We start from the raw sequence: 20,945 nt of genomic DNA, 5'->3' as shown, positions 1-20,945 counted from the left end.
TTAATACATTTCATTCATTCATTCATTCCATTGTATTTATCGAGCACAGAGCACTGTACTAAGCACTTGGGAGAGTCCAATGGAACAATAAACTGACACATCCCCTGGCCACATCGAGGAAACCGAGACCCAGAGAAGTAAAGAGACTTGCCTAACGTCACACAACAGACCAGTGGCGGAGCCGGAATTAGAACCCAGGTCCCCCGACTCCCAGGCCCGTTATTCTTTCCACGAGGCCATTTCGCTTCCTTACATTTATCAAGCACTTTCTCTGCACAGAGCACTGTGTTAAGTGCTTGGGAGAGCACAGTAACGTTAGGAGATACGATCTCTGCCAGTAAGCGTTTTATAACTCTTTTATACTCCAGAGTTCTTGGTACAGTGCTGTGCATAGAATGGTCGCTCCATAACGTTTAAAAATATTAAAATATTAATTTTGAAAAAATATTTTTAGTAGTATTTACTGGGTGTCCCCTTGGAATGGAGCACTCTACTTGGTACCTGGGAAGTACAGAATGAAGAAATGAAACATCCCTGGCTACGAGGAACTTATGCTCCAACCAAGGTGTGAACATAAAAATGGATTTTTTAAAATATTGTTAAGGCCTTTCTCTGGGCCAGGCACTGTACTAAACGTTGGGGTAGATATGAGCTAATCAGGTAGAACACCGTCCTTGGGGCTCATTCTAAAATCCTCATTTTAAAGCTGAGGGAACCGAGGTCCAGAGAAGTGAGGCGGCTCGCCCGAGGTCACACGGCAGACGAGTGGCGGTGTCAGAATTAGAACTCGGGTCCCCTTATCAGTCCCAGGCCTGTGCTCTATCCACTAGTCCATGCTGCTTTTCGGACAACTGGACTAGGCAGAATTAACGAACAGTCCGCATTCTGTGCTAAGCAATGACTTCTAATTTATTTAATTATATTAACGTCTACCTCCCCCTCTAGACTGTAAACTCGTTGGGGGCAGGGAGTGTGTTTGTGATGTCATTTTGTTGTATTCTCCCAAGCGCTTAGTATAGTGCTTTGCACACAGTAGGTGCTCAATAAATACTATCGAATAATACCCCACTTCTGTGGAAATCTCAGTCTAAGTTTCCCCTCTAGACTGTCAGCTCATTACGGGCAGGGAACGTGTCTACAAATTCTTATCGTCCCCTCCCTAGCGCTTAGTACAGCGCTTTGCACACAGTAAGCACTCAGTAAATTGTCAGCTGTGTGACTCTGGGCAAGTCACTTAACTTCTCTGTGCCTCAGTTACCTCATCTGTAAAACGGGGATTAAAACTGTGAGCCCCACGTGAGACAACCTGATCACCTCGTATCCCCCAGCGCTTAGAACAGTGCTCTGCACATAGTAAGCGCGTAACAAATACCAACATTATTATTAAATGCCGTGGATAGTTCGTTCGATGGCTTTGACGTCGGACCTCAGCGTCAGCCTAAATCGCGTGGTCTCTAATTGGCTCAAGCGAGAATTTTCCAAACCGTTTCCCGTCTTCTGGAACTCAGGCGCCCCAGGACTTGGAAAGACAGAGGTCGAGGCCTCGTCCGGGCAGACCCCTTGGGAGAGACCCCACCCCTCTGCCGCTGCCGAGGAGAAGCCGCAGTTTTTGTAAGGACAAGAAAACGGAGCCATTTCGGGTGAGTTCCCTTCCGCGCTACTTGTTCCGGGCTAAAGAATCATCCGGTCTCGGATGCCCTTGTTCGTCTGGCTCCGGTGGGTGGGCGGGGAAGGTGCGAATTGGGGGTCGCGCTGGATGGGAAACAGTCGACGGCAGCCGTGGGGGGCTCCTGGTTCGTTTGTCGTGGTGTTTAAGTGCTTTCTGTGTGCCGGGCACCGTACTGAGCGCAGGGGCGGATATAAGGTATTTATTTCTATTAATCTGTGTGCCCCCCTCTAGACTGTGAGCTCACGGTAGGCAGCGAATGTGTCTGTTGTTGTAGTGTCCTCTCCCAAGGGCTTAGTTCAGTGCTTTGCCCACAATAAGCGCTGAATAAATACGACTAAATGAGCAAAGGAAAAGGATGGACCCAGTCCCCGTCCCACATGGGGCTCCCCGTCTTCATTGCCATTTTACCGATGAGGGAACGGAGGTACAGAGAAGGGAAGCGACTTGCCTAAGGTCACACAGCGGACAAGTGGCGGAGACGGGATTAGAACCCAGGTCCCGCTGACGCCCAGGCCGAGGCCACTGGGTCACGCTGCTTCTCACGTCAGCGAGACGGCTGATTTCAGGTCATCCATTCTTTGTAACCAAAGAGTCGTTGAGGCAGTCGTCTTGCAGTTTGACGTTAGTCGTATTGCAGTTTGACGTTCTTCTCCAGAGAGTCACCACGGCCCGATCAATATTACGATTGCTCTTTGATCGAACATTAAATTGGTGCCATAAAATGTAATGACTCAATTTGGTCCCCTGCCCTTATTTAACATTTAACTTTAAGGCTGAATGTGGAGTTCATTTTTTTTGAAGACCTTCCATTCCACTCTTCCCCATTTCACTTTTCAGGGAGGAAAGAAGGGATATTTTAATTCAGGTGGCTTTCACAGAATCCCAGCAGATTTGCGGATATGGAACTGGAAAGGGATGAAGAGGTACTCTGTCTTACAGGGTGGTGGTGAAATAATTTAGCGTAACTCTTAGGTCAGTCTCTGAGAACGCCGGAAACTACCGGGAGAGCCCTTTGGCCGAGTGGAAAGAGCGCAGGCCTGGGAGTCGGAGGACCTGGGTTCTAATCCCGACCGCCACTTAGTCGTTTTGTTTTATGGTACTTGGAAGGCGCTGCCAAACACCTTCTGTTCGCTGGGGTAGGTACGAGTCAGGTTGGACACAGTTCCTGTCCCACGTGGGATTCACGGTCTTAAATAGGAGGGAGAACGAGTATTGAATCCCCAATTACAGTTGAGGAAACCGACCTAGAGAAGCTAAGTGACTTGTCCAAGGTCACACAGCTAGCAGTTGGCAGTACATGCCTGCTGTGTGACCTTGGGCAATTTCCTTAGCTTCTCTGGGCCACAGTTACCTCCTCTGGGGATCTAATACCTGTCCTCCTTCCTATTTAGATTCCGAGTCCATTGAGGGCAGAGACTGTGTCCAGCCTGACTCTTTTATGTCTTCCCCAGCGCTTAGAACAGTTTGACCCAAAGAAAACGCCTAACAAATACCAACATCATGATTATCACGCCACTGAGCAGGATATTTGCTCATTCAGTGGCCTTGTCGAAGAAACGAATCGTGACCTGAGGGAAGCAGAGTGGCCTAGTGAATAGAACAGGGACCTGGGAGTCAGAGGAACTGGGTTCTAATCCCAGCTCCGCCCCTCGCCCGCTCTGGGACCTTGATCAAGTCACTTCACTTCTCCGGGCCTCACTTTCTTCAACTGCAAGGTGGGGGTTCTATCCCTGTCCCTCCCTCATACTTGGCTGCGAGCCCCATGGGGGACAGGGATGGCATAGTGGATAGAGCCCAGGCCTAAGAGTCAGAAGGTAATGAGTTCTTAATCTCGGCTCCTCCTCTTGTCTGTTGTGTGACCTTGGGCAAGTCACTTCACTTCCTCTGGGCCTCGGTTCCCCCGTCCGTAAAATGGAGAATCATTCATTCAACCGTACTCATCGAGCGCTTACTCCGTGCAGAGCACTGTACGGAACGTACGATTCGGCAGCCGATAGAGACCATCCATCTGCCCAGTGACGGGCTCCCGGTCTAAACGGGGGAGACGGACCGCAAAGCGAAAGAAGACAAAGCAAAACAAGACGACATCATCGAGATAAATAGAACCATGGAGATGTACACCTCATTAACGAAATAAATAGGGTGATAAATGATATATACAGATGAGCACAGTGCTGAGGGGAGGGGAAGGGGGAAGAGCAGAGAGGGGAGGGGGAGCAGAGGGAAGGGGAGGGCTCAGTCTTGGAAGGCCTCCTGGAGGAGGTGAGCTCTCGGTAGGGCTTGGAAGAGAGTTAGTTTGGCGGAGCTGAGGAAAAAATATGGAACGTTTCACGAATTTGTGTATCAGCTTGAAGAGAGCAGGACTGGAACGGCGACCATTCCTCACCGGTGAGGAAGCAGCACGGCCCAGTGGAAAGGGCATGGATCGCGGGGGCCGGGGTCTCCTTTTCCCCAGCGCTTAGCACAGTGCTCTGCCCCCAATAAGGGCTCAGTAAATAGTCCTTATTTTTCCCCAAGGCCGAGGTTTGCTTTGCGATGCCTGCAGATGGCCACCAGAGGGCGAGGTTGAACTCCTTTAAAAATATCTTCATTTTAAAGGGGTTTCCAGGCCGAAACACTCTGTCGTCACGTGTGTTTTGGGGGATTTGGGGTTTCTTTTTTTGCGGAGAGGAGGTAATTAGATTGTTTATTTTTTTTTTTGAAGTGTGCGGAGATCATAATTTTAATATCTTGTTTTCAACACCATATCTGCTCTCTGCATTTGTCTGTTAACTGAACGTTGGACTAGTTGCATGTCAGTTGCCCAATTGCCCATTTTCAGGTTGTCATTCGTTCGTATTTATTGAGAGCGTCCTGTGTGCAAAGCATTGCACTAACTGCCTGGGGGAGAACAATCTAATAACAGACAGACACATTTTGAAAAGCGGCGTGACCTAGTGGCAAGAGCCCGGGCTTGGGAGGCAGAGGATGTGGGTTCTAGTCTCGGCTCTGCCACTTATCTGCTGTGTGACCATGAGGAAGTTACTTCACTTCTCTTGGCCTCAGTTGCCTCATCTGGAAAATGGGGATTAAGACTGCGAGCCTCACGTGGGGCAACCTGATTACCTTGTTTCTATCCTAGGGTTTAGAACAGTGCTTGGTACCTAGTAAGAGCTTAACAAATACAGTAATTATTATTCCCTGCCCACAACGAGCTCACAGCATAGAGGGGGAGACAGACATTAATATACGTAAAAAAATAAATATAGGTATATACAGAAATATACATATGGGCCGTGGGGCTGGGAGGGAGGATGATTGAAGGGAGCAGATTAGGGTGACGCAGAAGGGAGTGGGAGAAGAGGAGAGGAAGGTTTAGGGAAGTCTTCTTGGAGGAGATGGGCCTTCAATAAGGCTTTGAAGTGGGCGAGAGCAATTATCTGTCCTGTGTGAAGAGGGAGGGAGGGTAGGATGTGGGCGAGAGGTCGGCGGCGGTGAGAAGGTTGGCGTTAGAGGAACAGAGTGTGCAGGCTGGGTTGGAGTTAGAGAGTGGCGAGATGAGGTTGGAGGGGCCGAGGGGATTAAGTGCTTTAAAAGCCGATGGTGAGGAGTTTCTGTTTGATGCAGAGGTGGATGGGCAACCACTGAACAGTTTTCAAGGAAAATGGTCCAGGCAGCAGAATGGAGCATGGATTGGAGTAGGAAGAGGCAGGAGGCTGGGAGGTCAGCAAGGAAGATGATAAAATAATCAAGGCGAGATAGAATAAGTGGTTGTTATTATTGTGGTAACAGGTTGAGGGGACAGGGTGGATTTGACAGTGAACAGGATTTACTGATAGCTTGCCATGTTTTTCATCCTAATGGGGTATTTGTTAAGCATTTACTCTGCCCAGTACTAAGTGCCTGGGTAGATACAAGCTCATCATCTCAGGCCCTTTTAATCTGCTCTCTCAATATTTGCATATTCTAAGTGAATGAAATGACGGCATTTTCCTTGACACCTGGGAAAGAATGTGCAAAACCGTGGATTCTTTAGCTTTTTTGAAATCCTTTTCAAAAAACTCGTAATGGTTGGTCCACTGATCTTTCTGGCATGGCCCTTTAAAGAATATCAATCAGTGAGATCCTCTAGGCTGTAAGCTCATCGTGTCTGTTATATTGTTCTGTTGGACTCTACCAAGCGCTTAGTACAGTGCTCTGCACCCAATAAGCGCTTAATAAATACCACTGATTGATTGATTGAGGGTCTGGCAAGTGTTGTGAGATGATCAACTCCCCCCCTTTGCCCCCCTGCCAGCAGGAGAAGCAGTGTCGCCCAGTGGCTAGAGCCCAGGCCTTGGAGTCAGAAGGGCCTGGGTTCTAATCCCAGCCCTGCCACTTGTCTGCTTTGTGACCTTGGGCGAGTCACTTCTCTGGGCCGCAGTTCCCTCCTCTGTCAAGTGGGGATGAACACTGTGACCTCCCGCTTGGGGATAAGACTGCGACCCCCATGTGGGAAGTGGACCGTGTCCAAACTGATGATCTTATAAAAATAATAATACTAATGATGGTACTTGTTAAGCACTTACTATGTGCCAAGCACTATTCTAAGAGCTGGGCTAGATACAAGTTAATCAGGTTGGACACAGTCCCTGTCCCACTTGGGACTCCCGCTGTTAATCCCCGATTTCCAGATGAGGCAACCGAGGTCCAGAGAAGTGAAGGGACTTGCTCAAAGTCACAGAGTTGACATGTGTGACTCGGCCACTTGTCAGCTGTGTGACTGTGGGCAAGTCACTTAACTTCTCTGTGCCTCAGTTCCCTCATCTGTAAAATGGGGATTAAGACTGTGAGCCCCACGTGGGACAACCTGATTCCCCTGTGTCTACCCCAGCGCTTAGAACAGTGCTCGGCACATAGTAAGCGCTTAACAAATACCAACATTATTATTACATGTGGCCGAGCCGGGATTAGAACCAGGGCCTTCTGACTCCCAGGCCCGGGCTCTAGCCACTAGGCCACCCTGTTTCTCACGTCTTCTAATATATCTACCCCAGGACTTAGTACCGTTCCTGGCGTCTAGAGTGCCTGTGTGCTCGCACACAGCGCTCAGTAAATACAGTGGTGTGATGGATCGATTCAAATTCCCGCTTCCTTGACGCCCCCGGTTCTCTTCCACCTGAGTTGGGCGCGTTCTTAGAGCAGAGCAGCTTAAGCAAATGAGCGCGTGCCTCTGAATCATCTTAATTTCAGGAGTTATAACGCTTGCCGCTGAGTAAGCCGAGCAGGGGTGATCTATATTTAGGGCTTAATTTGAACCGTGCAGCGTAACTTTATCGTTGGCAGACAATCCTAATTAGCCTGAAAGTCCCTTTCCTATCTGTCTGGAATTAGGGACCTAATTCATCTGCTTTCAGTCTCATGAAAAACCATCGGTAGAATCCTGATGCCTTCCTAGAGCTTGGAGTATATGGATGGGACAAAGCACATTTATCGTTGACTTACCTTGGAAATGCTTACTGACCTCGCTACAGTGCGGTCACATATTCTTCTTCTCCAATTATATCGTTTTATCTTCTAAGCACATAGTACGGCGCTCTGCAAATAGTAAGTGCTCAATAAACTCCACCGATGATGGCGATGCAAGCCATCCTCATCTTCTAACCCCGACTCCACCACCTGTCTGCTGTGGGACCTTGGGCAAATCACTTCAATTCTCTGGGCCTCGGTTTCCTCATCTGGAAAATGGAGATTGAGACTGTGAGCCCCACACGGGACAGGGACTGTGTCCAACCCGATTTGCTTGGATCCACCCCAGCCTTTAGTACTGTGCCTGGCACGTGCTTAACAAATACCATCATCATTATTATTATTATTATTTCTCCTCTGCCTCTTTTCGGAGAGGGCTGTTTCCCTCTCGGTCGTATTTATTGAGCGCTTGCTTGTGCCGAGCACTGAACTGAGCACTCGGGCGAGGACAGTAGAACAGTTACTAGACACCTTCTTTTCTACGATGAACTTTGCCTGCCAAATAAAGTTCTTAAAATACTCCAGAGGAACTTGTAACCAAACAATTAGAGATGACTTAGAACTCTCTCCTCCTTAACTTCCTAGAGGAGTTGGAAGTGTTTCTTGACAAGAGCGTTGTTTCAGCTACTTCTCTTGCCCTCACCTGCGGGGAATAAGCTAACCAGGATGATGTCTACCTCCTTCTCTCTCCTTTGCCCTCCCTTTTCCTCCACCTCATCTCCATCGATCCGTCGTAATTATTGAGCGCTTACTCCCTCTGTGCAAGAGCGCTGTACCGAGAACTCGGAAGAGCTGGTAGACACGATTCCCCGCTCTCGAGAGCTTAAAGTCTAGTAAGTGGGGTCCAGCGTTTGGAAAAAGATCGCGTGTAAGGATAAGTACGTAAGTGGAGAAGCACTGTGGTCTAATGGCTAGAGCCCGGGCCTGGGCGTCAGAAGAACGTGGGTTCTAATCCCGTCTCTGCTGCTTGTCTGCTGCTTGACCTTGGGTAAGTCACTTCACCTCTCTGGGCCTCAGTTACCTCGTTTGTAACATGGAGATTCAGACTGTGAGCCACACCACAGCGCTTAGTAGATTGCCTGGTACATTGTATGCACTTAACAAATACCATTATTGTTATTATTATTATCAAGTGCTGTGGGGTTAGGTGTGTAGTGAGCAGCAAAATAGCAGACCTGATTAACTCGTGTCTACCGCCAATGCTTAGAACTGTGCTTGGCATATAGTAAGCTCTTAACAAATACTGTAATTATTATTATTATTACTCTCGATCAGTGCAAAGTGTACTCTCCCTCCCCTCTGACTGGGAACCGCAGGTGGCAAAGGGGTTAGGTCTGACCTGCCGATCTCGTATCTACCCCAGTGCTTGGCACGTAGTGAGCGCTTAGCAAATACCACACCAAGCAGACAGCCTCCCTTCCTGCCTGCTCTACCCCCCCGCCTCCCACCCCCAACGGAGCAGCCCCCCCGGCTGTCGGCTGCAGCGTCAAAACCACGAGCGCTCACGTTTCCAACCTGGGGATTTTCGATTTCATAAAGCAAGCGGTCCTTCAGAAAAACCGGTCGGTTTCAAAGGCTCTTCTGACGGTTTGACAGTTGAAGAATCCCACAGCTCATGGAGGGGAGAATTCCGTGATCGACCGGCTCCTCACGATGGCTTTTAAAGGGGCCGGCCTCCCGTCTTAACTTCCACTCCATCGAGCCGTGTCGATCAATTATTCACGGTCTACTCTTACCGGGCCTGGAAGGAAGAAGAGAGCCGCCGCCTTTCTCCGGCCCCGAGAGAAGTCCTCCCTTTGGGGGCTTCAGAGATGGAGTATTATTACTGCCCCAACCTTTTGAAGGCCCTGCGCTATCTCTGGGTAAGTGAGGCCCTCGATTTCCAACTCCCTTGGCCCGCTAGGGCCGAGTCAGCCGCGGAGGCCGTCCGACGGATCGTCCGTCTGGTCGGCGGAAAGGCGGAGTCGGCCTGGTGAAGGGAAACCTGGCCGGCGGAGGACGGGTGAAGGCGGAGGTGCTTTATCGGGTTGCCGCAAAAGATTATCTGTTAGACATTGGTGCTTTGGAAGTGTTTTATAGGTCCAAGGACCTCTTGGGGGATGCATAAAAGTCCTGGGGGTGGTATCTTGTATCTACTCCAGCACTTAGAACATTGCCTGGCACATAGTAAGCGCCTTACAAATGCCATAATTATTACCATAATTATTATTATTATTGGTCTGAGAGGGGTGAGAGGAGAAATTCAGCTCTTGGGACCCGACTATTTGTTTTCCGTTGCATGGAGGGGAAGATTTGGGGGCAAATTTGGGAAGCAGCGTGGCTTAATGGATGGAGCCTGGAGTCAGAAGGGCCTGGGTTCTAGTCTTGGCTCTGCCACTTGCCTGCTGTGTGACCTTGGGCAAGTCGCTTCACTCCTCCGGGCCTCGGCTACCTCATCTGTAAAATGGGGGTTAAGAGCGCGAGCCCCGTGGAGGACAGGGACTGTTTCCAACCCAATCACCTCGTATCTACATTGCCTAACGCATAGGAAGTGCTTAACAAATACCATTATTATTATTATTATTATTATTATTATTCTGATTTCTCTCTGTGGGATGAAGCTTTCCCTTAGGCTACAGAAAGGGTGTTGATTTCTATCTTCTGGCCCTGAAAGAATGAGGAGCCAACTTCATCTCCTCCTATTTTGTAAGGATCATTCATTCAGTCGTATTTATTGAGCGCTTACTGGGTGTAGGGCACTGTACTAGGTGCTTGGGAGAGGACAGTATAACAACAAACACAGTCCCTGCCCACAGGGAGCTTACAGTCTAGAGGGGCAACTATTGCAGATTGCTTCCTGTACAACTTGGCTCTTAAAAAGAGCTTCTCTAAATAAAATAAAATAAATTGTGGTATTTGTTAAGCGCTTACTATGTGCAAAGCACTATTTTAAGCGCTGGGTGATCAGGTTGTCCCACGAGGGGCTCCCAGTTTTTTTAATCCCCATTTGACAGATGAGGTAACTGAGGCACAGAGAAGTGGTTAAGAGACTTGCCCAAGGTCACACAGCTGACTAGCGGCGGAGCCGGGATTAGAACCCGTGACCTCTGACTCCCAAGCCCGCGCTCTTTCCACTGAGCCACGCTGCTTCTCTAGCCTAGTTGGATGAGACACGGCGTGTCAGGGAACGGTGAACGCGCTATGGAGACGTTAAGTGACTTGCCCGAGGTCTCGCAGAACGGGCAAGAGGCAGAGCTGGGATTAGAATCCCCGTTTTTACAGATGAAGTAATTGGAGCCCGTCGCACCCGAGGGTCTTTTGGTCTTGAAGCAAATTCAGAGAACAGTCGGCGTTACCGTTGGGTCCGCGGTTAAGCTTCTTCTCCAATCGGTGTGTTTGCCACCAGCTATTTCTGTGTCTTGTTGCTGGGCTTCTTGACCGCTCAGAGCAGAGAGTCTCAGAAGTTACCTCAAAAACCCGACCGCAGCCAGGAAACTTGTCGTCTAAACCACATCACAAAATGAAGCCAATAAATAAAGATAGATGGGGCAGCTTGAAAGCTGCAGCCTGCTGCTTCCATCGTCTCGATTACTTTGGGGTATTTTTTAAGCGCTTATTATGTGCCAGGCACTGTTCTAAGCGCTGGGGCAGATGGGGCACTGTTCAGGACCCGCATGGGACTCACGGTCTTACTCCCCATTTTGCAGAAGTGGTAACTGCGGCCCGGAGAAGTGAAGTGACTTGCCGATGGTCACCCAGAAGACATGTGGTGGAGCCGGGATTAGAACCCAGATCCTTCTGACTCCCGGGCCCGGGCTCTATCCATTAAGCCACACTGCTTCTCGGTTACACTGTCTGTAAGCTTTCTTTTAGACCTGCCACCCTTATGAGAGAAGCAGCGTAGCTCAGTGGAAAGAGCCCGGGCTTGAGAGTCAGGGGACGTGGGTTCTAATCCCGGCTCCGCCAATCGTCTGCTGCGTGACCTTGGGCGAGCCACTTACCTTCTCTGTGCCTCATTTACCTCATCTGGAAAATGGGGATTAAGACTGTGAACCCCTCGTGGGCCAGACTGATTGCCTTGTATCTACCCCAGCGGTTAGAACAGTGCTTGGCACATAGTGAAGTGCTTGACAAATACCTTAATTATTATAATTATTATTAGAATATAAATTCCTTGTGGGCAGGGAACGAGCCACTTGTTTTTCTTTCTCCCCGGCACTTAGCACCCTGTACCACGCCCAGTGGATGTTCAGTAAATCCCACGACCACTAACTCCATCCTTCCCCGAAGCTCATCGTGATCATCAGGGGAAAAGGATCCCAGTTTTGGCCTTCCAAGCTTTCCGACGGTTCACCCCACTTTTCCCCTCATCTCTTGTCACTCAACCGCTTCCCCTCCACTCTTTCCCATTTGGCCTCTGTAATCAGTAAATCAGTTGTATTTTTTTGAGCGCTTGCTGTGTGCAGAGCACTGTACTAAGCAGTTGGAAGGGGACACAGACACATTCCCTGCCCATAAGGAGCTTTCTGGAACCTGTTATTCTTTCCTGACCCAAGGATGCTTTTTCTCATATTTCTGCACCCGGGGTGTTGGGGGGTGAGGGAGTTCTCTTCCATCCTATGGCCCGGGACAATTTATTTTCTCATTTATAGAAAACACACACACACTTTCTCTCTTTCTCTCTCTGTGTCTCTCTAACTCTTCTCACACAGAAAAACCTTCCTCTGCCCCTTGGCCAGGGTACAGTTGGCTCAGTGGAAGGAGGCCGGGCTTGGGAGTCAGAGGTCATGAGTTTGAATCCCAGCTTGCCACTTGTCAGCTGTGTGACTTTGGGCAAGTCGCTTCACTTCTCTGGGCCTCAGTTACCTCATCTGTAAAATGGGGATTAACTGTGAGCCTCACGTGGGACAACCCGATTCCCCTGTATCTCCCCCAGCGCTTAGAACAGTGCTCTGCACATAGTAAGCGCCTAACAAATACCAACATTATTATTATTACAGTTTCTTTTCTGAAGCAGCATGGCTTGTGGATAGAGCCCAGGAGTCAGACGGCCAAGGTTTCTAATCCCGGCTCTGCCACTTGTCTGTTGTGTGACCTTGGGCAAGTCACTTCACATCTCTGGGCTTCAGTCCCCTCCTCTGTAAAATAGGGATTAAGACTGTGAGCCTCATATGGGACAGGGACTGCATCCCTCCTGACTAGCTTGTATCCATCCCAGAGCTTAATAGAGTGCCTGGGGCGTAGAAAGGGCTTAACAAATACCATTATTATTATTATTGTTCTTGTTTTCTCTTTTGTAGAAAACACTCCCCAAAGCGCACACACTCCCTCCGACATCGCCTTATGCATACATAGGCACATTGCCCCTGTTCCAGGAAGCCTGTGGTCTTTTCTTCAGAGGTTACTGGCCTTACAATACCCATAGTCTGTAGGCACAGTACACCACGGTTTTTATTCTGTGTTAGAGTGGGAGAAGAGGAAAGGAAGGCTAAGTCAGGGACTAACAGAGAGAACCCACATGGAATCCCCATTTTACAGATGAGGAAACTGAAGCCCAGAAAAGTGAAGGGACTTCCCCAAGGTCACACAGCAGGCAAATGGAGCCAGGATTTGCACTTGGGTCCTTCTGACTCCCAGGCCTGGGCTCTTTCCACCAGGCTACCAGGCCGTGCCACATTTAGTTACAAGATATTGCATCTTTTCTCCAGATTTTTTTAATTTCCCCATTTTTAATGATCGGTTTATTCATCTGTGTTTTCTTCTGCACATATCTGAACTGGGAATGTGGCTTTGAGGAATCTGTAGCTGGTCTCTCCTTGCCTATTAACCCGATTGTTTTATCAGGATTTTCATACACAACTCAGAGCCCCCAAGTAAACTATTCTCCTGCTGAATTTTGTTCTTCTCTTCAGTTGGGAATTTCCCCTTGCTTCCTCTTTTCCCCCTTCTCCCTCTCCCCCCACCAGTCCCTCCGTTACATTGGGATAACTTGGAGCAGATTGATAGGAAAAACAGAGAGGTGTAGTGGGAATAATAATAATTATGGTATTTGTTAAGCAGTTTTACATTCTAGGCACTATACTAAGCGCTGGGGTGGTTACAAGCAAATAGGATTGGACCCAGTCCCTGTCCCATTGGGGCTCACCATCTCCATCCCCATTTTACAGATGAGGTAATTGGGGCCCAGTGAAGTGACGTGACTTGCCAAGGCCACCCAGCAGACAAGTGGCAGAGCTGGGATTAGGACCCGTGACCTTCCGACTCCCAGGCCTCGGGCTCTATCCACTACACCATGCTGCTTCTAAGAGCATGGGAAGAAGGTGGGCCTGGGAATCCTGAGTTCGAATCCCAGCTCCACCACTTACCTTGTGTGTGACCTTGGGCAAGTCACTTAGTTCTCTGGGCCTCGGTTTCTTCATCTGTTATATGGGGATTCAGTACCTCTTCTATCTCCTACCTAGAGCGTGAGCCCCATCAATCAGTCGAGGCTATTTATTGAGCGTCGTGTGCAGAGTCCTGTACTAAGCGGTTGGGAGAGCATAATATAGCAGAGTTGGTAGCCATGTTCTCTCCCCATGAAGAATTTACAGTCTTGCTCCATTTGGGGCAAGGACTGTATCCTTTTTAATACTCTTCCAACTACTCTAGTTCTTGGTACAGTCCCGCTTGGTGGACAACACTTAACAAACGCCGTTATTATTATCGTTACTAATAACAGGTGGACATCTGTTCAGTAATTTGAGCTTTGACAGCGTCCCTGAACCCAATTCGACATCTTTTAATAATGGAATTTGGTGAACGCGTGCAATGTGCTAAGCCTTGGGCCTTTACAAAGAGCATCATGTGATCCACATCACCGTGCTGACTGCTTAAAAGAATGTCATTTGTAGAATTTAAGCATTAACGAGCAACATCCTTGAACTTTCTCAAGGGAATCTCTCCAAGGTGGCTGCAAAGAAGAATGCAAACATAGCTTTAAAATAAATATACAGTTAAAAGTAAATGTCCGCAGTGAGTGCTCGATAAATCGGATCGATGGATTGATTAGTGTTGATTGATTAATGTCTGTCGCCCCCTCTAGACTGTAAGCTTGTTGTGGGCAGGGAAGCTGTTCTGTTGTTATATTGTACTCCCCTCAGCGCTTAGTACAATGCTGTGCACACAGTGAGCGCTCAGTAAATGCAATTGGCTGAGCAAGTGATCTCAGTCGGGAAGAGAACTTTTCGAGGAGGCAGAAGAGGGCACTGTGTGCTCAAACAACTCTCCGTCTGCAAAGGATGGTTTATCGTCTGGGTTTCCACAAGAAACATTTTAATCGTAACGTGGGATTAAAATTCGGTGAAATACGTGGGCCCAGTAAAGGCCGAAACCGGTCTGATCCCTCTATAAAATCTTCTGAAGGAACAGTTCGTGTAAATCCTAACGGGCCCCGGCGTCAGGAGGACCTGGGTTGTAATCCCGGCTCTGCCGCTCCTCTGTTGCGTGACCTTGGGCAAGTCACCTCACTTCCCGGGGCCTCTTACCTCATCTGCAGAAGGGGAATTAAGACTTTGAGCCCCCTGGGGGCCTAGGGACTGAATCCAACCTGATTAGCTCGCGTCTACCCCAGTGCTTAGTATAGTGCCCGGCACATAGTAAGCGCTTAACAAACACCATTACTACTACTAATTATGGTACCTGTTAAGCGCTTACTATGTGCCAAGCACTGTTGTAAGCAGTGGGATAGATCCAAAAAGCTGACCGGTGCAAATGGAGGAAGCGAGCAATAGTCCGGTCTCTCTCACACAGTAGTCTTCGAACGTCTTTTAGTTTTGGAGGGCAGAGCGTGTGAACGACTCGGGTTATCCGCACCCGAGGGTGAGAGGGGGGCCCCCCAATCTTTGAATCGTGGGCGTTGAGAAAAGGGGGTGCCCGTTGTCCGACTTGCCCCACCCCGCGATTTTGATCCAAACTTGTTTTGACGGCTCCGGCTCTCCGGAGCGGTTATCTCTTCCATTAACGCTGGCTTCCGGCCAAATTCCCACTATTGTCTGTAATCTCAGCCCAGCGTTGTAACTGGAGAGTTGAGGGTGGGTCCTTGCTGACCCTCCCCAGGGGAACTGGCATCGGGAAAAGCCACTTGGGCCGGCGAAAGGAGGTCTTTGTGTTCGACTCTCTTCAAAATACCATGAGCCGTGTTCCCCGCTTTCCTGCCAAGGTGGTGATTCCGGCCAGCCTCCGGTTGGCTTTACTTAAACCTTCCTGAAGGCCCATAATAATAATAATAATTAGTATTTGTTAAGCGAATGCTATGTGCCAGGCGCTCTACTAAGCACCGGGGGGAATACAAGCAAATGGGGTTGGACGCAGTCCCCGTCCCACTGAGGGCTCACATCTTAATCCCCCATTTTACAGATGAGGCGACTGAGGCCCAGATAAGTTAAGTGACTTGTCCAAGGTCAAAGAGCAGACATGTGGCAGAGCTGGAATTAGAACTCATGACCTTCTGAATCCCAGGCCTGTGCTCTGTCCCCTAGGTCATGCTGCTTCTCTACTCCAGCACTTAGTTCAGTGCCTGGCACATTGTAAGCGCTCAATAAGTACCATTAAAAAAGCTGGGGGAGGAGGAAGAAGAGCATTTTTCTGGAACCTGGAGCCTGAGAGCACTTAATACGATGCCTGGCACGTTGTAAGCGCCTAATGAATACTTTTAAAAAGGTGGGGGAGAAGAGAAGCATTTTTTCCAGGGCCTGGAGCTTTCAGCGCTTAGTACAGAGCCTGCCACATGGTAAGCGCTTAACGAATACCATTAAATAAAAGTGGGAGGGGGAAGGGAAGCATTTTTCCAGGGCTTGGAGCCTTCAGCGCTTAGTACAGCGCCTGGCACATTGTAAGCGCTTAACGAATACCGTTAAAACGGGAGGAGGGGGTAGAGAAGCATTTTTCCCGGACTTGGAGCCTAACAGTGCTTAGTACAGTGCCTGGCACATTGTAAGCGCTTAATAAATAACATTAAAAAGTCGGGATGGGGGGAAGAGAAACATTGGGGGGGGGGCCTGGGGCCTAAGACCCCAGCGGCCCTTAAAAAGAGCCATCCATCAATCAGTGGTATTTAGTGAGTACTTACTGGGTGCTGAGCGTTGTACTGAGCTCTTGGGAGAGGACAGTACAACAACTTTGGAGAGACTCGGTCCCCACCCGCAAGAAGGTTTCAGTCCAGGGAGGCGTTTAATCAATCGTATTTATCGAGCGCTTACTATAAATACTCAGTAAATACTATCGGTGGATGGATTGACTCCCTCCCAAAGTCCAGATGATTCCGTGTTGATTCCAAAGGAGGCTTTTTTTTCTTAATGGCATTTGTTGAGCGCTGGGTGAAGAGGCTCTGATTGACAGCAGCTTTTTTTAAAGGAAAATATTTCACAGTGGACATGCTACGCTTGCTCTGCATTTTGAAAACGTTACTCATTCTTGCAAGTGCTCCGTTAAGCCCTCGACCCCTCCCTTACTCAAACCAAGTGACCCCGATTTTCCCGAAGGGCTTATTTTGACATGCGGTGGGTGTCTTTTTCGAGCCCTTCTTCATCCTGTGGATCCGTGGGAAGGAACCCAGCCCACACCACAAAATTGGCGGCGTCTAGGAGATTTCATTTTTTTTTTAATCCCGTCACGCCTGGGTGCTAAAATTGGGCCAGCTCCACGGATAGTGAGTCTTTTCCATTCCTAAGGAGGGTGAAGGTCTGCAGGTCGAAACGGCATGTGAAGGGCCCCGTCGGACCGTTCCGTCACTGGACGTATAGTCCTTATCGTCTCACGCCGAATTGTTCCGCTGCCACTCCCCTCCTCCCCGAATTGTGTGCCGCAGATTTTTCCTGTTGCTCTTTCTAGGCCAGGTGGACCGGAAGTGGACAGGAAGAGGTGGCCCACTGCATCTGGTCCCTCAGACTGTTTTCTTTCAGGCGCTCTAGAGTTTAGAGTTTCAAGGCTCACGAGCCACAGTTTGGAGGTGGAGGTTGCTGCCCTCCCACGAGATCTGGGTGACATTACTTCCTTCTCAAAAGGACATTTTCCATTTCACATTCTTCAAATGAATTCTGGCTGCCAGGAGGGTGAACCGCCCCACTTGAGGCAAACTACCACCGGCCTAGGCTATTTTCCTCCCAACAGAACGGCTTTGTCATTTTCCGTGGGCGGGTCGTTTTCTTTCTAAAGTTAAGTGTAAGCTGGTCGTGGGCAGGGAATGTGTCTAAGCAGCGTGGCTCAGTGGAACGAGCACGGGCTTGGGAGTCAGAGGTCACGGGTTCGAATCCCGGCTCTGCCACTCGTCAGCTGTGTGACTGTGGGCAAGTCACTTGACTTCTCTGTACCTCGGTTCCCTCATCTGTAAAATGGGGATTAAGACTGTGAGGCTCACGTGGAACAACCTGATGACCTTGTACCTACCCCGGCGCTTAGAACACTGCTCGGCACTTAGTAAGGGCTTAACAAATATCAACATTATTATTATTATTATTACCAACTCTGTTGTGTTGTGCTCTCCCAAGGGCTTACTACGGTGCTCTGCACGCAGGAAGCGCTCACTAAGCATGATTGATAGTTTAGGGCAAGGGTTTTATGCCACTAGACTTCAGAAACCTTGTGGAAAGAGCTCGGAGTCAGAGAACCTGGGTTCTTTTCCCGGCTCCACCACTTGTCCGCTGGGTGACCTCGGGAAAGTCACTTCGCTTCTCTGTGTCTCACTTGCCTCATCTGAAAAGTGGGGGTCAAAACAGTGAGCTCTATATGCGACGGGGACTGTGTGCGACCCAATTATCCTGATCTACCCCAGAGCTTAGTACAATGCTTGTCACATAGTAAGCAGCTTAATAAATACCATTAAAAAATTAACATATAATCAATGGAAAGGTATAGATAATGGTCAAGTGTTGACTTCATGCCGGTTTTTAATGTGCCCAGCAGTGAGGCTCTTTTTTAAAAGTTACTTTCCGTCGGTAAAGAATCTGCCTGCCATAAAACTGAGCTCAAGCTGACTGTTGGAGAGCCAGTAGAGCCCAAATGGTTTTCCTCGTGGAGATCGGCCTTATAATAATAATAATGATGACGATGGTATTTTTTAAGCACTTACTATGTGCCAGGCACTATTCTAAGCTCTGGACATTCTCAGGTCTTTCTTCTGCAGATTTGCTCTTCGGGGGACACTCCCCCATCCCTCCATTCCTTCCGGCTCAAGGTTCATCATCCCTTGTCTTCTCTTTTGCTGTCAAATCGTCTCCGACCCATAGCGATGCCATGGACACATCTCTCCCGGGAGGCCCCAACTCCATCTGCAGTCGACCTGTAGTGGATCCTTAGAGTTTTCTTGGTAAAAATACGGAAGTGGTTGACCATCGCCGTCTTCCGCGCAGTCAGCTTGAGTCTCCGCCCTCGACTCTCTCTCGGGCCGCTGCTGCCCAGCACGGGGGAGTCTTGACTTGTAGCGGATGACCTGCCGCTCGCTAGCCACTGGCCAAGCTAGGCATGGAACGGACAGGCCTCTGCTTGACTCTCCCTCTCGTAGCCGGGACTGGTAGAGGACTGGAAACTCTCCAAGTGTGACTCTGAGAGGACTTTTATCATCCCATTCTTCAGCATTTCCAGTTTCCCCCTTGGTTTACCTCAGTTTCTGGCCCGACTCCAGTCCACGCACAACTTTCCCCTGCTCAACACTGTTCAGAACAACGGTGACTCTACACGCTATCCATTCTCCCCCTGGATCCTTTTGGTTTGTTTATTATCTTTGTAAAAGGTGTTAAAGTGCTTACTATATGCCAGGCTCTGTACTGAGCGCCGGGTTAGATAGAGGATAATCGGGTTGGACACAGTGTAGGTCCCACATGGGGCTCACAGTCTTGCATCTACCAACTCTGTTGAATTAAACTCTCCCAAGCACTTAGTACAGTCCTCTTCACACACGGTAAACACTCAGTACCGTTGATTGTTAGTAGGATATGCAAGGGGTTACGTACAGCGTGTTGTAGCAGATAGAGCCCGGGCCTGGGCGTCAGAAGGTCATGGGTTCTAATCCTGGCTTCACCACTTGTCTGCTGTGTGACCTTGGGCAAGTCACTTCACTTCTCTGGGCCTCAGTTACCTCATCAGTAAAAAAATAATGGGGATTATTCATAATAAGAAGAATAATGATGGTATTTGGTAAGCGCTTAGTATGTGCCAAGCACTGTTCTAAGCACTAGGGTAGATGCAGGGTAATCAGGTTGTCCCACGTGGGACTCACACTTTTAATCCCCATTTTACAGATGAGGGAACTGAAGCATGGAGAGTTTAAGTGACGTGGCCAAGGTCACACAGCAGGTAAGTGGTGGAGGCAGGATTTGAAACCACGTCCTCTGGCTCCCAAGCCCGTGCTCTTGCCGCTAAGCCACGCTCCCAGTGTGGGACAGGGACTGGGCCCAACTAGATTAATTTGTACCTACTCCAGTGCTTAGAACAGTGCTTGGCACATACTGTGTTTAACAAGTATCGTAATTATTATTATTATTACAGAAGTGCCCCAGGCGAGTGCCTAATTATGTAATGGGTGCAAACGTGCCGAGGCGGGAGTTATGACCACGGAGAAGTCATACTAATTGGAGGAAGGTTCCCGAAGGAGGTGAACGGTGTATAGTCCGTAACTCCTCGAGGGCCGGGATCAGGTACCTCAACTCTGTTGTATTGTGCTCTCCCACGCGTTTAGTACGGTGTCCTGCACACAATAAGTGCCCACCGGGCTGGGAATGTGCCTACCAACTCTGTTCTTTCGTACTTTCCCACGTCACCCAGCGTAATGGGTGGAACACGGGCCTGGGAGTCAGAAGGTCATGAGTTCTAATCCCAGCTCCATCACATGTCTGCCGTGTGGCTTTGGACAAGTCACTTTACATGTCTGGGCCTCGGTTACCCCATCTGTAAATTGGGGATTAAGACTGTGAGCCTCAAGAAGGACAGGGACTGGGTCCAACCCGATTTGCCTGTGTCCACCCCAGCGCATAGTTCAGCGCTTGGCACATAGTAAGTGCTTAACAAAAACCACAGTTATCAGTACAGTCCCCTGCACAGCAGTAGGCGGTCATTAAGTACCACTGATTGATAAATGGTGATTAATGAGTGCCCAACTCATATCATACTCGCCCAAGTGCTTGGTACAGTGCTCTGCACCCTGTAAGCGCCCAATAAATACCACTGATTGATGGGCTGAACATTTGAGAAAGTCCAGCAGGAATACGAGACCATTCTCTGCCCACGAAGGACTCCCACTCCGATTGGGAAGACTTGAGAACTGCTCCGCTATTGCTCGAAGGAAGGATTTCTTGTGGGTGGAACCTCTGCCCAGCCTAAGATCTCGCCCTGCTTCCTTTTCTCGTGACCTGGCGGGAAAGGGAGGGGATCTATTAACAACCCTCTCGGGCAGGAGGCGGTAGATTCCTGGGTGTTAAGAGGGGCAGGCGGTAGAAGTTTCCTGGGTTTCAGGAGAGCTACCAAGCTGGTTGCATTTCTCCGTCTGCGGGTGACATTAAGAATCAATCGTATTTGTCGAGCGCTAACCGTGGGCAGAGTACTGTAGAAAGCGCTTGGGAGAGTCTAGTATAGCGGAATTGGTGGACACTTTCCTAGCCCACAAGGTGATGACGTTATTTCACCATCCAAGGTAATGTTGTGTTCCCCCGATGTGAAGGATGAGCATTTTTCTAAGGAAGATTCTTCTTGGCTTTCTTTGATTTTTTTTTTTTATGGTATTCATTAGGCACTTACTACGTGCCAGGCACTGTATTAAGCACAGGGGTAGAATCAAGCTGAT

The 20,945-nt window shown here is 49.1% G+C and overlaps 1 protein-coding gene across 3 annotated transcripts in view; it reads left to right on the top strand.

The window, feature by feature from the left end:
* KIAA1671 (KIAA1671 ortholog) overlaps positions 1-20,945 on the top strand; it is a 96,242-nt gene that overhangs the window by 18,004 nt on the left and 57,293 nt on the right. For 2 of the 3 annotated variants that reach the window (XM_007665515.4, XM_029048820.2), the window contains one exon: positions 1,509-1,640. In XM_007665515.4, the coding sequence (XP_007663705.2) occupies positions 1,509-1,640 (132 nt within the window). Of the gene's footprint in view, positions 1-1,508; positions 1,641-8,735; positions 9,019-20,945 lie in introns of those variants that run through there. The other variant, XM_039915137.1, reaches the window with a different exon arrangement.

This window comes from Ornithorhynchus anatinus, chromosome 21 (genome assembly GCF_004115215.2).
Source record: "Ornithorhynchus anatinus isolate Pmale09 chromosome 21, mOrnAna1.pri.v4, whole genome shotgun sequence".
Classification (NCBI taxonomy): Eukaryota; Metazoa; Chordata; class Mammalia; order Monotremata; family Ornithorhynchidae; genus Ornithorhynchus; species Ornithorhynchus anatinus.
Note: the sequence above shows the minus strand (reverse complement) of the source record. Positions and strands in the feature narration are given on the sequence as shown.